At 44.0% G+C, this 23,034-nt stretch overlaps 1 protein-coding gene across 6 annotated transcripts in view; it reads right to left on the reverse strand.

Annotated features, from left to right (window-relative positions):
- Window positions 1–19,392: 19,392 nt before the first annotated feature.
- The window catches only part of LOC139233946 (zinc finger protein Aiolos-like), a 176,398-nt gene continuing 172,756 nt past the window's right edge, over window positions 19,393–23,034 (reverse strand). For 5 of the 6 annotated variants that reach the window (XM_070864631.1, XM_070864630.1, XM_070864635.1 and 2 more), the window contains exon 8: window positions 19,393–22,312. In XM_070864631.1, the coding sequence (XP_070720732.1) occupies window positions 21,621–22,312 (692 nt within the window). In that variant the 3' untranslated portion in view covers window positions 19,393–21,620. The remainder of the gene's footprint in view (window positions 22,313–23,034) is intronic. The other variant, XR_011588243.1, reaches the window with a different exon arrangement.

Here is a 23,034-nt window from a genome sequence, read left to right on the forward strand (position 1 = left end):
AGGGAGTGTGTCACCATACTGGGGTTTAATATAGCGAGTGTGTCACGATTCTGGGGTTTATTTTCGGGAGTGTATCACCATACTGGTTTATTATAGGGACTGTGTCACCATACTGGAGTTTATTATAGGGAGTGTGTCACCATACTGGGGTTTATTATAGGGAGTGTGTCATCACACTGGGGTTTATTATAGGGAGTGTGTCACCCTACTGGAATTTATTATAGGGAGTGTGTCACCATACTGGGGTTTATTATAGGGACTGTGTCACCATACTGGAGTTTATTATAGGGAGTGTGTCACCATACTGGGGTTTATTATAGGGAGTGTGTCACCATACTGGAGTTTATTATAGGGAGTGTGTCACTATACTGGAGTTTATTATCAGGAGTGTGTCACCATACTGGAGTTTATTATAGGGAGTGTGTCACTATACTGGAGTTTATTATCAGGAGTGTGTCACCATACTGGGGTTTATTACAGGGAGTGTGTCACTATACTGGAATTTATTATCGGGAGTGTGTCACCATACTGGAGTTTATTATAGGGAGTGTGTCACTATACTGGAATTTATTATCGGGAGTGTGTCACCATACTGGGGTTTATTACAGGAAGTGTGTCACAATACTGGAGTTTATTATAGGGAGTGTGTCACTATACTGGAGTTTATTATCAGGAGTGTGTCCATACTGGGGTTCATTATAGGGAGTGTGTCACCATACTGGGATTTTTTATAGGGAGAGTGTCACCATACTGGAGTTTATTATAGGGAGTGTGTCACCATACTGGGGGTTATTATAGGGAGTGTGTCACCATACTGGAGTTTATTATAGGGAGTGTGTCACCATACTGGGGTTTAATATAGCGAGTGTGTCACGATTCTGGGGTTTATTTTCGGGAGTGTGTCACCATACTGGTTTATTATAGGGACTGTGTCACCATACTGGAGTTTATTATAGGGAGTGTGTCACCATACTGAGGTTTATTATAGGGAGTGTGTCATCACACTGGGGTTTATTATAGGGAGTGTGTCACCCTACTGGAATTTATTATAGGGAGTGTGTCACCATACTGGGGTTTATTATAGGGACTGTGTCACCATACTGGAGTTTATTATAGGGAGTGTGTCACCATACTGGGGTTTATTATAGGGAGTGTGTCACCATACTGGAGTTTATTATAGGGAGTGTGTCACTATACTGGAGTTTATTATCAGGAGTGTGTCACCATACTGGAGTTTATTATAGGGAGTGTGTCACTATACTGGAGTTTATTATCAGGAGTGTGTCACCATACTGGGGTTTATTACAGGGAGTGTGTCACTATACTGGAATTTATTATCGGGAGTGTGTCACCATACTGGAGTTTATTATAGGGAGTGTGTCACTATACTGGAATTTATTATCGGGAGTGTGTCACCATACTGGGGTTTATTACAGGAAGTGTGTCACCATACTGGAGTTTATTATAGGGTGTGTGTCACTATACTGGAGTTTATTATCAGGAGTGTGTCACCATACTGGGGTTTATTCCAGGGAGTGTGTCACCATACTGGAGTTTATTATAGGGAGTGTGTCACTATACTAGAGTTTATTATAGGAAGTGTGTCACTATACTGGAGTTTATTGTCGGGAGTGTGTCACCACACTGGGGTTTATTACAGGGAGTGTGTCACCATACTGGATTTTATGAAAGGGAGTGTGTCACTATACTGGGGTTCATTATAGGGAGTGTGTCACCATACTGGGATTTATTATAGGGAGAGTGTCACCATACTGGAGTTTATTATAGGGAGGGTGTCACCATACTAGGGGTTATTATAGGGAGTGTGTCACCATACTGGAGTTTATTAGAGGGAGTGTGTCACCATACTGGGGTTTAATATAGCGAGTGTGTCACGATTCTGGGGTTTATTATAGGGAGTGTGTCCACAATGGGTTTTATTTTCGAGAGTGTGTCACCATACTGGTTTATTATAGGGACTGTGTCACCATACTGGAGTTTATTATAGGGAGTGTGTCACCATACTGTGGTTTATTATAGGGAGTGTGTTACCATACTGGGGTTTATTATAGGGAGTGTGTCATCATACTGGGGTTTATTATAGGGAGTGTGTCACCCTACTGGAGTTTATTATAGGGAGTGTGTCACCATATTGGGGTTTATTATAGGGAGTGTGTCACCAAACTGGAGTTTATTATAGGGAGTGTGTCACCATACTGGGGTTTAATATAGCGAGTGTGTCACGATTCTGGGGTTTATTTTCGGGAGTGTGTCACCATACTGGAGTTTATTATAGGGAGTGTGTCACCATACTGGGGTTTATTATAGGGAGTGTGTCATCATACTGGGGTTTATTATAGGGAGTGTGTCACCCTACTGGAATTTATTATAGGGAGTGTGTCACCATACTGGGGTTTATTACAGGGACTGTGTCACCATACTGGAGTTTATTATAGGGAGTGTGTCACCATACTGGGGTTTATTATAGGGAGTGTGTCACCATACTGGAGTTTATTATAGGGAGTGTGTCACCATGCTGGGGTACATTATAGCGAGTGTGTCACCATACTGGAGTTTATTACAGGGAGTGTGTCACTATACTGGAGTTTATTAACGGGAGTGTGTCACCATACTGGAGTTTATTATAGGGAGTGTGTCACTATACTGGAATTTATTATCGGGAGTGTGTCACCATACTGGGGTTTATTACAGGAAGTGTGTCACCATACTGGAGTTTATTATAGGGAGTGTGTCACTATACTGGAGTTTATTATCAGGAGTGTGTCACCATACTGGGGTTTATTACAGGGAGTGTGTCACCATACTGGAGTTTATTATAGGGAGTGTGTCACTATACTAGAGTTTATTATAGGAAGTGTGTCACTATACTGGAGTTTATTGTCGGGAGTGTGTCACCACACTGGGGTTTATTACAGGGAGTGTGTCACCATACTGGATTTTATGAAAGGGAGTGTGTCACTATACTGGGGTTTATTATCGGGAGTGTGTCACCATACTGGGGTTTATTACAGGGAGTGTGTCACCATACTGGAGTTTATTATAGGGAGTGTGTCACTATACTGGAGTTTATTATCGGGAGTGTGTCACCATACTGGGGTTTATTACAGGGAGTGTGTCATCATACTGGGGTTTATTACAGGGAGTGTGTCACCATACTGGAGTTTATTATAGGGAGTGTGTCACCATACTGGGGTTTATTATAGGGAGTGTGTCACTATACTGGAATTTATTGCAGGGAGTGTGTCACCATACTAGAGTTTATTATAGGGAGAGTGTCACCATACTGGAGTTTATTATCGGGAGTGTGTCACCAGACTGGGGTTTATTACAGGAAGTGAGTCACTATACTGGGGTTTATTAGAGGGAGTGTGTCACTATACTGGAGTTTATTATAGGGAGTGTGTCACTATACTGGAGTTTATTATAGGGAGTGTGTCACCATACTGGGATTTATTACAGGGAGTGTGTCCGCACTGGGGTTTATTTTCGGGAGTGTGTCACCATACTGGTTTATTATAGGGAGTGTGTCACCATACTGGAGTTTATTATAGGGAGTGTGTCACCATACTGGTTTATTATAGGGAGTGTGTCACCATACTGGGGTTTATTATAGGGAGTGTGTCATCATACTGGGGTTTATTATAGGGAGTGTGTCACCATACTGGAGTTTATTATAGGGAGTGTGTCACCATACTGGAGTTTATTATCGGGAGTGTGTCACCATACTGGAGTTTATTATCGGGAGTGTGTCACCATACTGGGGTTTAATATCGCGAGTGTGTCATGATTCTGGGGTTGATTATAGGGAGTGTGTCCACACTGGGGTTTATTTTCGGGAGTGTGTCACCATACTGGTTTATTATAGGGACTGTGTCACCATACTGGAGTTTATTATAGGGAGTGTGTCACCATACTGGGGTTTATTATAGGGAGTGTGTCAATATGCTGGGGTTTATTATCGGGAGTGTGTCACCATACTGGGGTTGATTATCGGGAGTGTGTCACCATACTGGGGTTTATTGTCGGGAGTGTGTCACCATACTGGAGTTTATTATAGGGAGTGTGTCCATACTGGGGTTTATTATAGGGAGTGTGTTCATACTGGAGTTTATTATAGGGAGTGTGTCACTATACTGGGGTTTATTATAGGGAGTGTGTCACCATACTGGTGTTTATTATAGGGAGTGTGTCCATACTGGGGTTTATTATAGGGAGTGTGTCACGATACTGGTGTTTATTATAGGGAGTGTGTCACCATACTGGAGTTTATTATAGGTAGTGTGTCCATACTGGAGTTTATTATAGGGAGTGTGTCACTATACTGTGGTTTATTATAGGGAGTGTGTCACCATACTGGAGTTTATTATAGGGAGTGTGTCACTATACTGGAGTTTATTATCGGAAGTGTGTCACCATACTGGGGTTTATTACAGGGAGTGTGTCACCATACTGGAGTTTATTATCGGGAGTGTGTCACTATACTCGAGTTTATTATAGGGAGTGTGTCACTATACTGGAGTTTATTATCGGGAGTGTGTCACCATACTGGGAATTATTTTCGGGAGTGTGTCACCATACTGGAGTTTATTATAGGGAGTGTGTCACCATACTGGGGTTTAATATAGCGAGTGTGTCACGATTCTGGGGTTTGTTATAGGGAGTGTGTCCACACTGGGTTTTATTTTCGGGAGTGTGTCACCATACTGGTTTATTATAGGGACTGTGTCACCACACTGGAGTTTATTATAGGGAGTGTGTCACCATACTGTGGTTTATTATAGGGAGTGTGTCACCATACTGGGGTTTATTATAGGGAGTGTGTCATCATACTGGGGTTTATTATAGGGAGTGTGTCACCCTACTGGAGTTTATTATAGGGAGTGTGTCACCATACTGGGGTTTATTATAGGGAGTGTGTCACCATACTGGAGTTTATTATAGGGAGTGTGTCACCATACTGGGGTTTAATATAGCGAGTGTGTCACGATTCTGGGGTTTATTTTCGGGAGTGTGTCACCATACTGGTTTATTATAGGGACTGTGTCAACATAGTGCAGTTTATTATAGGGAGTGTGTCACCATACTGGTGTTTATTATGGGGAGTGTATCAATATGCTGGTGTTTATGAAAGGGAGTGTGTCACCATACTGGGGTATATTATAGCGAGTGTGTCACCATACTGGAGTTTATTATCGGGAGTGTGTCACTATACTGGAGTTTATTACAGGGACTGTGTCACTATACTGGAGTTTATTATCGCGAGTGTGTCACCATACTAGAGTTTATGAAAGGGAGTGTGTCACTATACTGGGGTTTATTATAGGGAGTGTGTCACCATACTGGAGTTTATTACAGGGAGTGTGTCACCATACTGGGGTTTATTATAGGGAGTGTGTCACTATACTGGAGTTTATTATAGGGAGTGTGTCACCATACTGGAGTTTATTATAGGGAGTGTGTCACCATACTGGGGTTTATTATAGGGAGTGTGTCACCATACTGGGGTGTATTATAGGGAGTGTGTCACTCTACTGGAGTTTATTTTAGGGAGTGTGTCACCGTACTGGGGTTTATTATAGGGAGTGTGTCACTCTACTGGAGTTTATTTTAGGGAGTGTGTCCATACTGGAGTTTATTATAGGAAGTGTGTCACCATACTTGGGTTTATTATAGGGAGTGTGTCACCATAGTGGGGTTTATTATAGAGAATGTGTCACCATACTGGAGTTTATTATAGGGAGTGTATCACCATACTGGAGTTTATTATACGGAGTGTGTCACCATACTGGAGTTTATTATACGGAGTATGTCACCATACAGGGGTTATTATAGGGAGTGTGACACCATACTGGGGTTTATTATAGGGAGTGTGTCACCATACAGGGGTTTATTATAGGGAGTGTGTCACCATACAGGGGTTTATTATAGGGAGTGTGTCACCATACAGGGGTTTATTACAGGGAGTGTGTCACCATACTGGGGTTTATTATCGAGAGTGTGTCACCATACTGGGGTTTATTATAGGGAGTGTGGCACTATACTGGAGTTTATTATAGGGAATGTGTCACCATACTGGAGTTTATTATAGGGAGTGTGTCACTATACTGGAGTTTATTATTGGGTGTGTGTCCATACTGGAGTTTATTATAGGGAGTGTGTCACCATACTGGGGTTTATTATAGGGAGTGTGACACCATGCTGGGGTTTATTATAGGGAGTGCGTCACCATACTGGGGTTTATTATCGGGAGTGTGTCACCATACTGGGGTTTATTGTAGGGAGTGTGTCACCATACTGGAGTTTATTATAGGGAGTGTGTCCATACTGGAGTTTATTATAGGGAGTGTGACATCATGCTGGGTTTTATTATCGGAAGTGTGTCACCATACTTGGGTTTATTATAGGGAGTGTGTCACCATAGTGGGGTTTATTATAGGGAGTGTGTCACCATACTGGCGTTTATTATCGGGAGTGTGTCCATACTGGGGTTTATTATAGGGAGTGTGTCACCATAATGGGGTTTATTATAGGGAGTGTGTCACCATACTGAGGTTTATTATAGGAAGTGTGTCACCATACTTGGGTTTATTATAGGGAGTGTGTCACCATAGTGGGGTTTATTATACAGAATGTGTCACCATACTGGAGTTTATCATAGGGAGTGTATCACCATACTGGAGTTTATTATACGGAGTGTGTCACCATACTGGAGTTTATTATACGGAGTGTGTCACCATACAGGGGTTTATTATAGGGAGTGTGTCACCATACTGGGGTTTATTATAGGGAGTGTGTCACCATACTGGAGTTTATTATAGGGAGTGTGTCACTGTACTGGAGTTTATTATAGGGAGTGTGTCAACATGCTGGGGTTTATTATAGGGAGTGTGTCACCATACTGGAGTTTATTATAGGGAGTGTGTCACCATACTGGAGTTTATTATAGGGAGTGTGTCACTATACTGGGGTTTATTATATGGAGTGTGTCACCATACTGGGGTTTATTATAGGGAGTGTGTCACTATACTGGAGTTTATTATAGGGAGTGTGTCACTATACTGGGGTTTATTACATGAAGTGTGTCACCATACTGGTGTTTATTATAGGGAGTGTGTCACTATACTGAAGTTTATTATAGGGAGTGTGTCACCATACTGGAGTTTATTATAGGGAGTGTGTCCATACTGGGGTTTAATATAGCGACTGTGTCACGATTCAGGGGTTTATTATAGGGAGTGTGTCACCATACTGGGGTTTATTATAGGGAGTGTGTCAATATGCTGGGGTTTATTATAGGGAGTGTGTCACCATACTGGGGTTTATTATAGGGAGATTGTCACCATACTGGGGTTTATTATAGGGAGTGTGTCCAGACTGGGGTTTATTATAGGGAGTGTGTCCATACTGGAGTTTATTATAGGGAGTGTGTCACCATACTGGGGTTTATTATAGGAAGTGTGTCACCATACTGGGGTTTATTATAGGGAGTGTGTCCATACTGGGGTTTATTATAGGGAGTGTGTCACCAAAATGGGGTTTATTATAGGAAGTGTGTCACCATACTGGGGTTTATTATAGGGAGTGTGTCCATACTGGGGTTTTTTATAGTGAGTGTGTCCACACTGGAGTTTATTATAGGGAGTGTGTCACCATACTGGGGTTTATTATAGGAAGTGTGTCACCATACTTGGGTTTATTATAGGGAGTGTGTCACCATAGTGGGGTTTATTATAGAGAATGTGTCAACATACTGGAGTTGATTATAGGGATGTAATCACCATACTGGAGTTTATTATGCGGAGTGTGTCACCATACTGGAGTGTATTATACGGAGTGTGTCACCATACTGGGGTTTATTATAGGGAGTGTGTCACCATACAGGGGTTTATTATAGGGAGTGTGTCACCATAGTGGGGTTTATTATAGAGCGTGTGTCACCATAGTGGAGTTTATTATAGGGAGTGTGTCACCATACAGGGGTTTATTATAGGAAGTGTGTCACCATACTGGGGTTTATTATAGGGAGTGTGTCACCATACTGGGGTTTATTATAGGGAGTGTGTCACTCTACTGGAGTTTATTATAGGGAGTGTGTCACCATACTGGGGTTTATTAAAGGGAGTGTGTCACCATACTGGGGTTTATTATAGGGAGTGTGTCCATACTGGAGTTTATTATAGGGAGTGTGTCACCATTCCGGGGTTTATTATAGGAAGTGTGTCACCATACTGGAGTTTATTACACGGAGTGTGTCACCATACAGGGGTTTATTATAGGGAGTGTGTCACCATACTGGGCGTTATTATCGGGAGTGTGTCACCATACAGGGGTTTATTATAGGGAGTGTGTCACTATAGTGGGGTTTATTATAGAGAGTGTGTCACCATACTGGAGTTTATTATAGGGAGTGTGTCACCATACAGGGGTTTATTACAGGGAGTGTGTTACCATACTGGGGTTTATTCTAGAGAGTGTGTCACCATACTGGGGTTTATTATAGGGAGTGTGTCACTATACTGGAGTTTATTATAGGGAGTGTGTCACCATACTGGAGTTTATTATAGGGAGTGTGTCACCATACTGGAGTTTATTATAGGGAGTGTGTCACTATACTGGGGTATATTATATGGAGTGTGTCACCATACTGGGATTTATTATAGGGAGTGTGTCACTATACTGGAGTTTATTATAGGGAGTGTGTCACTATACTGGGGTTTATTATATGGAGTGTGTCACCATACTGGAGTTTATTAAAGGGAGTGTGTCACTATACTGGGGTTTATTATATGGAGTGTGTCACCATACTGGGGTTTATTATAGGGAGTGTGTCACTATACTGGGGTTTATTGTCGGGAGTGTGTCACTATACTGGGGTTTATTATAGGGAGTGTGTCACCATAATGGGGTTTATTATAGGGAGTGTGTCACCATACAGGGGTTTATTATAGGGAGTGTGTCACCATAGTGGGGTTTATTATAGAGAGTGTGTCACCATAGTGGAGTTTATTATAGGGAGTGTGTCACCATACAGGGGTTTATTATAGGGAGTGTGTCAGCATACTGGGGTTTATTATAGGGAGTGTGTCACCATACTGGGGTTTATTATAGGGAGTGTGTCACTATACTGGAGTTTATTATAGGGAGTGTGTCACCATACTGGGGTTTATTATAGGGAGTGTGTCACCATACTGGAGTTTATTATAGGGAGTGTGTCACTATACTGGGGTTTATTATATGGAGTGTGTCACCATACTGGGGTTTATTATAGGGAGTGTGTCACTATACTGGAGTTTATTATATGGAGTGTGTCACCATACTGGAGTTTATTATAGGGAATGTGTCACCATACTGGGGTTTATTTTCGGCAATGTGTCACCATACTGGAGTTTATTATAGGGAGTGTGTCACTTTTCTGGGGTTTATGATATGAAGTGTGTCACCATACTGGTGTTTATTATAGGGAGTGTGTCACTATAATGGAGTTTATTATAGGGAGTATGTCACCATACTGGATTTTATTATAGGGAGTGTGTCACCATACTGGGGTTTATTATCGGGAATGTGTCACCATACTGGAGTTTATTATAGGGAGTGTGTCACCATACTGGAGTTTATTATAGGGAATGTATCCATACTGGGGTTTAATATAGCGAATGTGTCACCATCCTGGAGTTTATGAAAGGGAGTGTGTCACCATCCTGGGGTTTATTATAGGGAGTGTGTCACCATACTGGGGTTTATTATAGGGAGTGTGTCACTCTACTGGAGTTTATTCTAGGGAGTGTGTCACCATACTGGGGTTTATTATAGGGAGTGTGTCACTCGACTGGAGTTTATTTTAGGGAGTGTGTCCATACTGGGGTTTATTATAGGGAGTGTGTCCATACTGGAGTTTATTATAGGGAGTGTGTCACCATACTGAGGTTTATTATAGGAAGTGTGTCACCATACTTGGGTTTATTATAGGGAGTGTGTCACCATAGTGGGGTTTATTATAGAGAATGTGTCACCATACTGGAGTTTATTATAGGGAGTGTATCACCATACTGGAGTTTATTGTACGGAGTGTGTCACCATACAGGGGTTTATTATAGGGAGTGTGTCACTATACTGGAGTTTATTATAGGGAGTGTATCACCATACTGGAGTTTATTATACGGAGTGTGTCACCATACTGGAGTTTATTATACGGAGTGTGTCACCATACTGGGGTTTATTATAGGGAGTGTGTCAGCATACAGGGGTTTATTATAGGGAGTGTGTCACTATACTGGAGTTTATTATAGGGAGTGTGTCACCATACTGGGGTTTATTATAGGGAGTGTGTCACCATAATGGAGTTTATTATAGGGAGTGTATCACCATACTGGAGTTTATTATAGGGAGTTTGTCACTATACTGGGGTTTATTATATGGAGTGTGTCACCATACTGGGGTTTATTATAGGGAGTGTGTCACCATACTGGGGTTTATTTTATTATAGGGAGTGTGTCACTATACTGGAGTTTATTATAGGGAGTGTGTCACCATACTGGAGTTTATTATAGGGAGTGTGTCACCATACTGGGGTTTATTATAGGGAGTGTGTCACCATACTGGGGTTTATTATAGGGAGTGTGTAACTCTACTGGAGTTTATTTTAGGGAGTGTGTCACCGTACTGGGGTTTATTATAGGGAGTGTGTCACTCTACTGGAGTTTATTTTAGGGAGTGTGTCCATACTGGAGTTTATTATAGGGAGTGTGTCACTCTACTGGAGTTTATTTTAGGGAGTCTGTCCATACTGGAGTTTATTATAGGGAGTGTGTCACTATACTGGAGTTTATTATAGGGAGTGTGTCACCATACTGGAGTTTATTATAGGGAATGTGTCACCATACTGGGGTTTATTTTCGGGAATGTGTCACCATACTGGAGTTTATTATAGGGAGTGTGTCACTTTTCTGGGGTTTATTATATGAAGTGTGTCACCATACTGGTGTTTATTATAGGGAGTGTGTCACTATAATGGAGTTTATTATAGGGAGTATGTCACCATACTGGATTTTATTATAGGGAGTGTGTCACCATACTGGGGTTTATTATAGGGAATGTGTCACCATACTGGAGTTTATTATAGGGAGTGTGTCACCATCCTGGGGTTTATTATAGGGAGTGTGTCACCATACTGGTGTTTATTACAGGGAGTGTGTCACTATAATGGAGTTTATTATAGGGAGTATGTCACCATACTGGATTTTATTATAGGGAGTGTGTCACCATACTGGAGTTTATTATAGGGAATGTGTCCATACTGGGGTTTAATATAGCGAATGTGTCACCATCCTGGAGTTTATTATAGGGAGTGTGTCACCATACTGGGGTTTATTATAGGGAGTGAGTCACCATACTGGGGTTTATTATAGGGAGTGTGTCACTCTACTGGAGTTTATTATAGGGAGTGTGTCACCATACTGGGGTTTATTATAGGGAGTGTGTCACTCTACTGGAGTTTATTATAGGGAGTTTGTCACCATACTGGAGTTTATTATAGGGAGTGTGTCACCATACTGGGGTTTATTATAGGGAGTGTGTCACCATCCTGGGGTTTATTATAGGGAGTGTGTCACTGTACTGGGGTTTATTATAGCGAGTGTGTCACCATCCTGGGGTTTATTATAGGGAGTTTGTCACCATACTGGAGTTTATTATAGGGAGTGTGTTACCATACTGGGGTTTATTATAGGGAGTGTGTCACCATACTGGGGTTTATTATAGGGAGTGTGTCAACATACTGGAGTTTATTTTAGGGAGTGTGTCACCATACTGGTGTTTATTATAGGGAGTGTGTCACCATACTGGAGTTTATTATAGGGAGTGTGTCACCATACTGGGGTTTATTATAGGGAGTGTGTCACCATACTGGAGTTTATTATATGAAGTGTGTCACCATACTGGGGTTTATTATAGGGAGTGTGTCACTCTACTGGAGTTTATTTTAGGGAGTGTGTCACCGTACTGGGGTTGATTATAGGGAGTGTGTCACTCTACTGGTGTTTATTTTAGGGAGTGTGTCCATACTGGAGTTTATTATAGGGAGTGTGTAACTATACTGGAGTTTATTATAGGGAGTGTGTCACCATACTGGAGTTTATTATATGAAGTGCGTCACCATACTGGGGTTTATTATAGGGAGTGTGTCACTCTACTGGAGTTTATTTTAGGGAGTGTGTCACCATACTGGAGTTTATTATAGGGAGTGTGTCACCATACTGGAGTTTATTTTAGGGAGTGTGTCACCGTACTGGGGTTGATTATAGGGAGTGTGTCACTCTACTGGTGTTTATTTTAGGGAGTGTGTCCATACTGGAGTTTATTATAGGGAGTGTGTAACTATACTGGAGTTTATTATAGGGAGTGTGTCACCATACTGGAGTTTATTATATGAAGTGCGTCACCATACTGGGGTTTATTATAGGGAGTGTGTCACTCTACTGGAGTTTATTTTAGGGAGTGTGTCACCATACTGGAGTTTATTATAGGGAGTGTGTCACCATACTGGAGTTTATTTTAGGGAGTGTGTCACCATACTGGGGTTTATTATAGGGTGTGTGTCACCATACTGGGGTTTATTATATGGAGTGTGTCACCATACTGGGGTTTATTATAGGGAGAGTGTCACTATACTGGAGTTTATTATAGGGAGTGTGTCACCATACTGGGGTTTATTATAGGGAGTGTGTCACCATACTGGAGTTTATTATAGGGAGAGTGTCACTATACTGGAGTTTATTATAGGGAGTGTGTCACCATACTGGGGTTTATTATAGGGAGTGTGTCACTATATTGGAGTTTATTATAGGGAGTGTGTCACCAAATTATTATGCAGGAACATCACTACATCAGACAATGGATGGCTGCAGGTAGGATTGTAGCAGGCATATGCTGCACCACCTTTGTGTTTATATCAATGTTAAATCTCATGTTTGGACAAAGTGCGAGGCACGGTCAGTCAGTCTGCCTTTTCACCGCAGCAGCTTGGTCAAAGTGGCCGACCGATGGGGTGAAGGATCCATCTGATTGTAGATGGAGTGAGTTTGGACAATCTCTAACCCCCTCGGAGCACGAATACATTTCTAATTGTCAAACATGACTGAGGGAGGCCACAGGGTGGTTGTGTGGAGAATGAATGGAGCAATGCCTGACTGTGGCAGCCAAGGAGACGGTGACCTTTAATGAGCTTCCGGCCACATATCTGCAGCAAAACTAAAACCGCCTATTTCCACCCCTGTAACATCGCCCGTCTCCACCCCTGCCTCAGCTCATATGCTGCTGAAGCCCTCATCCTTGCCTTTGTTACCTCCAGACATGACTATTCCAACATACTCCCGACCGGCCTCCCAAGTTCTACCCTACGTAAACTAGAGATGATCCAAAACTCGGCTGCCCCGTGTCCTAACTCACACCAAGTCCCACTCACCCATCACCCCCTGTGCTCGCTGACCTACATTGGCTTCCAGTTAAGCAACGCCTCAATTTCAAAATTCTCATCCTTGTTTTTAAATCCCTCCATGGCCTCGCCCCTCCCTATCTCTGTAATCTCCTCCAGCTCCACAACCCCCAAGATGTCTGCGCTCCTCTAATTCTGCCCACTTGAGCATCCCTGATTATAATCGCTCCACCATTGGTGGCCGTGCCTTCTGTTGCCTGGGCTCCAAGCTCTGGAACGATACAAAGATGGGAGGAAAAGCAATGTGTGAGGAGGATACATAAAATCTGCAAAGGACATAGACAGGCTAAGTGAGTGGGCAAAAATTTGACAGATGGAGTATAATGTTGGAAAGTGTGAGGTCATGCACTTTGGCAGAAAAAATCAAAGAGCAAGTTATTATTTAAATGGAGAAAGATTACAAAGTGCCACAGTACAGTGGGACCTGGGGGTACTTGTGCATGAAACATATAAGGATAGTATGCAGGTACAGCAAGTGATCAGGGAGGCCAATGGAATCTTAGCCTTTATTGCAAAGGGGATGGAGTATAAAAGCAGGGAAGCCTTGTTACAGCTATACAGGGTATTGGTGAGGCCACACCTGGAATACTGCGTGCAGTTTTGGTTTCCATATTTATGAAAGGATACACTTGCTTTGGAGGCAGTTCAGAGAAGGTTCACTGGGTTGATTCTGGGGATGAGGGGGTTGACTTATGAGGAAAGGTTGAGTAGGTTGGGCCTCTACTCATTGGAGTTCAGAAGAATGAGAGGTGATCTTATCGAAACGTATAAGATTATGAGGGGGCTTGACAAGGTGGATACAGAGAGGATGTTTCCACAGATAGGGGAGACTAGAACTAGAGGGCATGATCTTAGAATAAGGGGCCGTCCATTTAAATCTGAGATGAGGAGAAATTTCTTCTCTGAGGGTTGTAAATCTGTGGAATTTGCTGCCTCGGAGAGCTGCGGAAGCTGGGACATTGAATAAATTTAAGACAGAAATAGAGAGTTTCTTGAGCGATAAGGGAATAAGGAGTTATGGGGAGCAGGCGGGGAATGAAGCTGAGTCCATGATTGGATCAGCCATGATCTTATTGAATGGTGGAGCAGGCTCGAGGGGCCGTATGGCCTACTCCCACCCCTATTTCTTATGAACTCCCTGCCTAAACCTCTCCGCCTCTCTCTCCTCCTTCAAGACGCTCCTTAAAACATACCTCTGTGACCCAGCTTTTGGTCACCTGCGCTCATTTCTAGTTATGCAGCTTGGTATCACATTGTTTTATCTCACAATACGTTTTACTTGCGACACAGTTGAGCAGCAGTCCCTCACTTTGATCATATTTGTGGAATTGTTTATATTTGGCACATCGTCATCAGTGAATTATTTTTTTGTTTTGCATTCAAATGATTTCTTAAAATAATTTATTTCAAATTATCTGCATCCGTTCTGACCTTCCCAGCAGCTCTGTGTGTGGTCACTGATCTGTTAACTTACTGTGCATTGTGTGCAGCAATCTAGTATCGAACACGGGAGGGATTCTGGCCGCTGTTTAGATTTAAAGCTCTTTCACCCACAGAATTAATTCAGGATGAATTTCTCCCAGTACTGTCTGTTAGTTCTCCAGAAACAATGAACCTGTGTTAGCTCCCTCGGCTGCGTACATTCCTCTGTTTGACTCAGTGGATCTATAATTATAAAGATATATTTAAATTGCCGGTACAGAATGGGACTGGAGTGTGTGGTGTGATATGTGTCAGTCTGATGGGAAATCTGAGCTAGTGGGAGGTTTGCAAAGGTTTACAGTTAATCGGGGAAATTTATATCATTTGCACTAATTGCCAAGGGACTGAGACCCTCCTGTATTGGCACTCCGCAAATGTAGTCACACTCTTGGTAACAGTTCAGGGGGTGCAGGGACCCCATCCCGCTCCCCTCCTCCTCCGTCTCCCCCCTCCTCGAGCAAGTGCACTCGGCAACTAGCTGTGTGAGCTGGACTAGAACCCCTCGAACTATCAGTGGAGCTGAGATGGAAGAGTCGGCACCTACAGGTGATGTCACCGTGCTTCATTCCATGAGTAGCTTGGTTTTCCAATCAGGTAAAAGTCACCAAACCCTGGTGGCACCAGGGATCCCCTGCAGTTAGTTGCTACGTGAATAATATTCACAAGTTACTGGGCCCCTTTTTCTTTATGTCCCCAGCAGAGACGGAAACTACATATCCTCGCAGTACAACAACATCAGGAACTCTCTCCCTGGTGTTAACACAGGCAGGGCAGGCTTCTCGCCATCAGGAAGGTCTGGTGCTCAGTCATCTGGACTGTTCACAATCTCTGTCAATGACTTCGGCCAGGGCACCGAGTGTAATGTATCCAGGTTTGCTGATGATACAAAGCTAGGTGGGAAAGTAAGCTGTAAGGAGGATACAAAGAGATACAGACAGGTTAAGTGAGTGGGCAAGAACGTGGCAGAAATGTGGTTAACCACTTTGGAAGGAAAAATAGAAAAGTAGAGTATTTTTTGAATGGTGAGAGATTGGGAAATGTTGGTGTTCAGAGGGACCTGGGTGTCCTTGTACACTAATCACTGAAAATTAACATGCAGCAAACAATTAGGAAAGCAAATGGTGTGTTAGCCTTTATTACAAAAGGATTGGAGTATAAGAGTAAAGCTGTCTTATTGAATGCTGTGCCATGTGATCGCTGTTTTGCGATCACATGGCACAGCATTCTGTTCGAGATCACGTCGGAAGCCCGGGGAGGGGAGACTTCATTCAGAATGCAGTGGGGTGACACCTCCCTCCCTCCATAAGCAGTAGGGCTGTGTAAGTGCTCGGTGTCGCAAACTGTACATTTCAAGCACTTTGCTCAAACTGCTGGGAATGGCAAACGTTCAAAGGAAATCATTTTTGAACTAGTCTAGCCAGCGTTCTTGCCAGTTAGCACCATATGTTCCTCCACCTATAGTAGGAAAGGGGTACTGAGGTGAATGATCAGCCATGATCTTATTGAATGGTGGTACAGGTTCGAAGAGCCGAATGGCCTACTCCTGCACCTATTTTCTATGTTTCTAATTATATAGGGCCCTGGTAAGATCACACCTGGAGTATTGTGTACAGTTTTGGTCTTCTTACCCAAGGAAGGATATACATGCCATAGAGGAAGTGCGATGAAGGTTCACCAGACTGATTCCTGGGATGGAGGGATTGTCCTGTGAGGAGAGATTGAGTAGACTAGGCCGATATTCTCGAGAGTTTAGAAGAATGAGAGGTGATCTCATTGAAACATTCAAAATTCTTACAGGGCTTGACAGGGTAGATGCAGGGAGGATGTTTCCCCCGGGCTAGGGTGTCTAGAACCAGGGGTCAGTCTCAGAATAAGGGGTCGGCCATTTAGGACTGAGATGAGGAGAAATGTCTTCACTCAGAGGGTGGTGAATCTTTGGAATTCTCTACCCCAGAGGGCTCTGGAGGCCCAGTCGTTGAGTATATTCAAGGTTGAGATCGATAGATTTTTGGAGTCTAAGGGAATCAGGGAATATGGGGATCGGGCGGGACAGTGCAGTTGAGGTCGAAGGTCAGCCATGATCTTATTGAATGGCGGAGCAGACTCGAGGGGCTGAATGGCCGATTCCTGCTCCTAATTCTTATGTTTTCTTCCCATGAGATGTGCAGTCATTGCCGGGCCCTTGCAAAACAGCGGTCTTTCATCAGTTAACCGTTGGAACCTGCTAACAATATTAGAGAAGGGAAATATCTCAATCCTTTTCAATAAAAGTCCAAGGCACAAGTGTGCTGGAAATGCAATGGGCATCAAATGGTCTCAACGGCCATTGGGCTTGTGAGACTAACCTGCAGTTTGTGAATTCATTCCCTCCCCTCTCTCTGAACTGAAGAGAAAATAAAACTAAAGAAAGGCAGCCTGTTTCATTAACACATCACAGCACAAAGTATTTTGAAAGTATCCAATCTTTATTTAATGACAATTCATTGTGTTAAAATTCTGATGAATAAATTCATTTCAAAACAGTAATATAATCTTACACTACATAAGAACATGATTTCAAAATACAAAACTTCCCATCAAAGTGAAATGTCTGTAAAACTTTGGGACGGCCAGATTGCCGAGATTGTTCCCGAGTCGCCCATCCCGCGCACTGAGCGGCAGTGATGGCCAGGAAGCTCACTCCCCACTTGGCATTTTGATGTATGCTGAAAGACTGAATCAACAGATTTGTAACTTATTTTATCCCAATATTTTCCGTCTGGCACTGACAGCAAAGGCTATTGCTAGTTACAAAGCAACGCATAGGTCTCAGTGAGACTGAGAGCCATCTATTCAGTCCCAAAGTTCAGAAAATGCCATCCCAGCACCGCTCTCTGGCCATCTGTCCGGGGGAGGGGGAAATGAATGTCGGCCAAGATTTGGATTTGATCCCACTCTCCGATGGGTTGAGGGGCCCTCCACATAAGCCCTGTACAGACAGGATCAAGGCACAGAGAATCCTACAGCACAGAAACAGACCAGGTTCTACCCAGCTGGGCGATGAGGCAGGAGGAAGCCTTTTCCCCTCCCCACTGATCTGTTCTGATAGGGCGAGGTGTTCTCTGGAAGTGAGCTAGTGCACTGAATGCACACTTGCAGCTGACACACGAATGGACTGAGCTATGTAACAATGCTGCTAACCTGCTTCTACCAATGTACCACCCGCGGTAAGTTTAAAGGAGAGACATTCTAACTAGTTCAAAAAATAATGAACTGACACAAAATGACCTAGATTGCGGCTGAGGTGAGGGCAGAAGCGGACTGAGTTAAAGGTTTGATGGTCAGTTGTACATCGGGCCAATTGCACTGTACCACACTGCGTGGCTGGGCAGTAGTGTCGGGATCGGTGCCTCACAGTTCCATTCTCACAGTCTCAGTGAGTCTGACAGACCCAGTGCTAACTCTGGAGATTCGACGCTTGAGAAGCGAAGGTCGTTACTGGAACTTTTATTTTTAGACAAAAACCGTGATGGAATTTATTCACTTCACATATCAGTAAAATATAAAAAAATACCCCAGAATGTTTTCTAATAAAATGAATTCTCGTTGTGTGAATTACACAAAGCACAGCCCAATAAGTATATAATATAAAAAAGGTCTTTGTTTGGAAATGATAACTTTACTGTCTCAATCTAGTGTAAAACCTAGTGAAGCAGGAACTATAAAAATGTTGCACATTGACATTCACAGTAGAAATGTATTTATTCTGGGTGTTTACACAGCAACAGACAGCTATTTCAGGCAGCACACTGAGTGTGTTTTCCTGTTTGCTCCTTCGGGTCACTGCTTAGTCAGGGGTCACTGATCACTCCATCTGTAGTCTCAATTACTGCCCTACTATTGGAACCTGACTAATCTCAGCACGTGCTGCCTGTACAGGTGCCTGCCTGCTTGTTCACTCCCCTCACCCAGTGCTGCTTCCCCCCACTACCCCTCGTCCCATCACTGGGCCCAGCTTCATAGCAGGAGCAGATCACAGCTCAGCACTGGATGCAGGCAGGCTCCAACCAAGTGACAGCAGGAGTGCTCAGAGGTGAAACTCCTTCAATATCAGATGAATAAAACAAACACAGCATGCCCATCAGCCTCTGACGGAGAAACGACCAGTTCAAGGGTCAGGCTGAGACGCTCAGTCAGAACGCTCCACCTCAAACACTAACTTGATATTTTGCTTTCAGAGGCTGACGGACTTGCTGGGCATCTTCATTTGCAAGGTCACCAAATGCTGCTTATCGGAATAGGTTACTTGGTTGCTGTGTCCTCGGTGTATTGTGCTGTATGTGTAAGGATTCCAGTAGACTCCTCACCACCCATATTACTGGATCCAACTGAAGCTTCCAGCGAAACTTGCCAAGTACCGAAAGCCCACGGGAGTGACTGGGTTCCAGGGAGCAGCAGGATGCAGACTGGGTAATGGCAGTGCTGAAATGAGACGCATGATAAGATGACCAAGCCTGTAAGGGTCAAAAGGGTGGATCAGGAAAGAGCAGAAGCAGAAATTTTCCAAGTGCAAAAACTAGGAGGGCATAATAAATAGCTGCCAGATTACCTGATAGCAGGGCTTTAATCTGTTCCGAGGCCTTTCCTAGTGCCATACTGAATTTTAATTAACAAAAGGAATACTTGGGTTGACATGCAAGCTGAGGGCATTGTGCCAGCCCACACGCTTGCCGCACTGGTCATGCCACAGTGACATGTGCCAGACCACACGCCGTGCCGCGCTGGTCATGCTACAGTGACATGCGCCAGCCTATACGTGTGCCGCGCTGGTCATGCCACAGTGACATTCGCCAGCCTACACGTGTGCCGCACTGGTCATGCTACAGTGACATGCGCCAGCCTACATGCGTGCCGCACTGGTCATGCCACAGTGACATGTGCCAGACCACACGCGTGCTGCACTGGTCATGCTACAGTAACATGTGCCAGTCTACACACGTGCCGCACCATCACACAGTTCTGCAGGGCCGGGTTTAACTGGGGAACACTGTCTACACTTCTTATTTGCTTGTATGGAAATGGGAAATAAAAGTGCTTTGTCAGTACGTCCCGAGATCTAAGCTTCTGATCGTCCCTGCAACACACAGACATGCTATCTAAAATCTTACATATAGTTTATTGCAACATACTGTGTAAAAATTATAATGCTGAAAATCGTAAAAGAAACATGAAAATTAAAATGCTGCCAGTAATCAGAGAGAGTTTGAATGTAAAGAGCAATACCTGCGGAAGCTGGTATCCTTAGAGATTTGTATAAGGAATTCTGAACGATGCTATACATGAATGGTTATCTCATGTAGTTAAAGAAAGCAGCAATGAGCGCCCATGCTTGATGCACACACTCAACATGGGGCAGTCCACATAGCACTTTATCTAAAGCAACAAGGGGACAAGGGGCAACTCGACAAGACACCGACTCCGCAGCAGGTAGCTGTGGGGCTACTGTTGACAATCGATAATAGCCAGTCTGTTCTGATATCACTGTCTTTATACAATATTGCAGCAGTTGCCGAAAGGAAGGTGGAAGCTATTTATTGAAGCAAAGAGGATGCAACAGGAAAGGCAATCGCAGAGTTTCTGTGAGGCTGGATCTTTTCCGTACCCGCTTCTCTCGTTAAATGTCAGGATGCAGCGACCAATGCCACTCTCTCAGGCGCGCAGTCTGCACAATCTGATTGTGGAATGGGGGCTGTTCTGCCCCTTCAGTACGTACAGAATTAAGTTACACTCCCGCTTACATCAGCAATCCAGTGAAACTCATCTCTTTGAGGCAAGTGAGTGCGAGTGGCAGGTACATGAGTTTACCCTTCACCCGACTGCAGGAAGTGTCGGAGTGACAGGCAGCCCTGGAATAAGCTCTTACCAAACTGAGGCACATGGGATCTGAGCATCGAAAAGCCCTGGAATTCAAACTTATAACCAACTGTTTGGAAGCCGAGAGATTAAGTTCATGGACAGGTGAGTTACACAGCAACTGGTGCAGAGAATCATAGAATAGGACAGCACAGGAGGTCATTCAGCCCATCGAGTCTACACCAGCGAGGTATCAGAGTTCCACTAACTGCCAGAAAGAACAAGTGCCACCCTGTCACGGCAGGTCTTGATCGAATAGCTGAGGTAACAATGCTGCTCATATCATCAGTGGGATGGATCACCTCATTGCCCCCAACGTAAGAGGGACCCTGAGACAAGGTGACATCCCCACCCGGTGCCCAGACCTTCACAGAGAGGCATAGGATATTGAAGGCGAACTGTTCAAGTTGGTTAAGTTGATTGTTCTTTTAGAAGCTATTTGGTATAATGTTCAGATGGCACTTGTTGAGTTCTGTACCTGGGCCCTGGGTAACATCTCACTGCCTGCTCAGCACTGCTGCTCAAATGTTACGCGTTGGGTTCATTACTGCTACAACGTAATGCCTCCAGGTGATTGTCCGATGAATGAAGAGGCTTTTACCTGAGTGCAGGTGTGCAGGTTTCAGATCAGTGCACACTAAGGCACCGAAAAACAGCGTTAAGTATAAAAGCAAAGCATGAGGTCTAAAGATATTTTTATTGTTTTTTGGTCCCTGGCTGGAATGTGCTGTGTGGCTCACTTTCTGTAATAACGGTGCTCGCCTCTCGCTATATGTGAGGAGAACTCGTACTTGTCCTGGCTGCGATACCCACACACGTTACATTCGAATGGGTCGCGAAACCCATGGCAGCCCATGTGTATAGTGAACATCACATAATCCAGGTACAGCACCCGGCAGTGCTCACACTTGAAGACTCTAACCTGTTCGCCCTCGTTAGTGACCACTTTAAACATCTCGCGACCTGACCCTGCTGTTGCTTTGGGATTCTCTTTGGCTGCAGGAAGGCCGTTTCTGATCTGGGAAGCGATCAGGTGATGCTGCAGGTAGGCCTGACTGTTGCGGTCCTCGTGGTTACTCTCTGTGTCCGTGGAGTCCAGGCAACTGTTGGGGGACGTTCCTGTTTCACACGACTTGTTTTTCAACTGGAAGCCGCTGTTATGAGCGGCTGCTTCTCGTGTGTGGCCGTTGGGGGGGTCGGAACGGGTGAGCGACAGCGGGTAGAGGTTGCTGATGACAGACACCATCTCGGAGGTGGGAGCAGGGGCTGTCTGGACGAGGGGTCGCAGTGACTCTGCTCCCAGGTAGGAAATGGCATTGTTGATGGCCTGGTCCATGAAGCGGGTCTGCATCATTTCACCCTCCTTGTTATAAGATGGGGTTGAGGTGTACCGCAGGTCAGGGTAGCCGAAACAAAACTGCTTCTCCCCTGTGTGTGAGAAAAAGAGTAGATTTAGGGCTCAGGGGGACATCACAAAGCAAATTGTGCCCCGCACTAAGACAGAGATGAGCTGGACAGAGGCAGGACTGTCGTTCCAACACCAGATCAGGAAAATGGTGTTTGTGGGCATTGCCGAGCGTAACACGAGCCCGTTCACTCACTGAAAGGGGGCTTAATATTGAGCTTAATATGGAGTGGGGGGTCTGCGAGCTGTCAGTTACGGCCGTTATTCACCAGTCGCTGGGGAATATTCCACATCTTTTATTCAGGGACCCCCCCACCCAGAGCCCAGGGTGTATGTTTTCAGGATCCCGGGGTGGGGTAATACACAGTGTTAATCTTTGCATGTTTTAGTACAGTAAGAAAGAAACTTTGTAATGTTGCTGTGAACTAATATCTGAAACTGAGACAGTCACATCAGATCTCACCAATCAAAACACTTGCCAATTTCTTCATGATGTTCAGTTCCTGTCGTGTGCACTGCCGCTGAAGGGGTATGGAATGCCCCAATGTTCAACATTTTTAGTTACTCTAACCCCAATATTTAACTCTTTTTATCTATTAATTTTCTAAAACATGCACCCACTTCTGTTCTCTTTGATATGCCTATCCTCATTATTGGACTTTACTGCAACTTGCCTCCCACTATTGCACGAGCTAATTGTGTGACCCTCGAGACAGAGTGCGGAGCTGCACTCGGGGGGAATGGG

The sequence above is a fragment of the Pristiophorus japonicus genome, chromosome 21, assembly GCF_044704955.1.
Source record: "Pristiophorus japonicus isolate sPriJap1 chromosome 21, sPriJap1.hap1, whole genome shotgun sequence".
Classification (NCBI taxonomy): Eukaryota; Metazoa; Chordata; class Chondrichthyes; family Pristiophoridae; genus Pristiophorus; species Pristiophorus japonicus.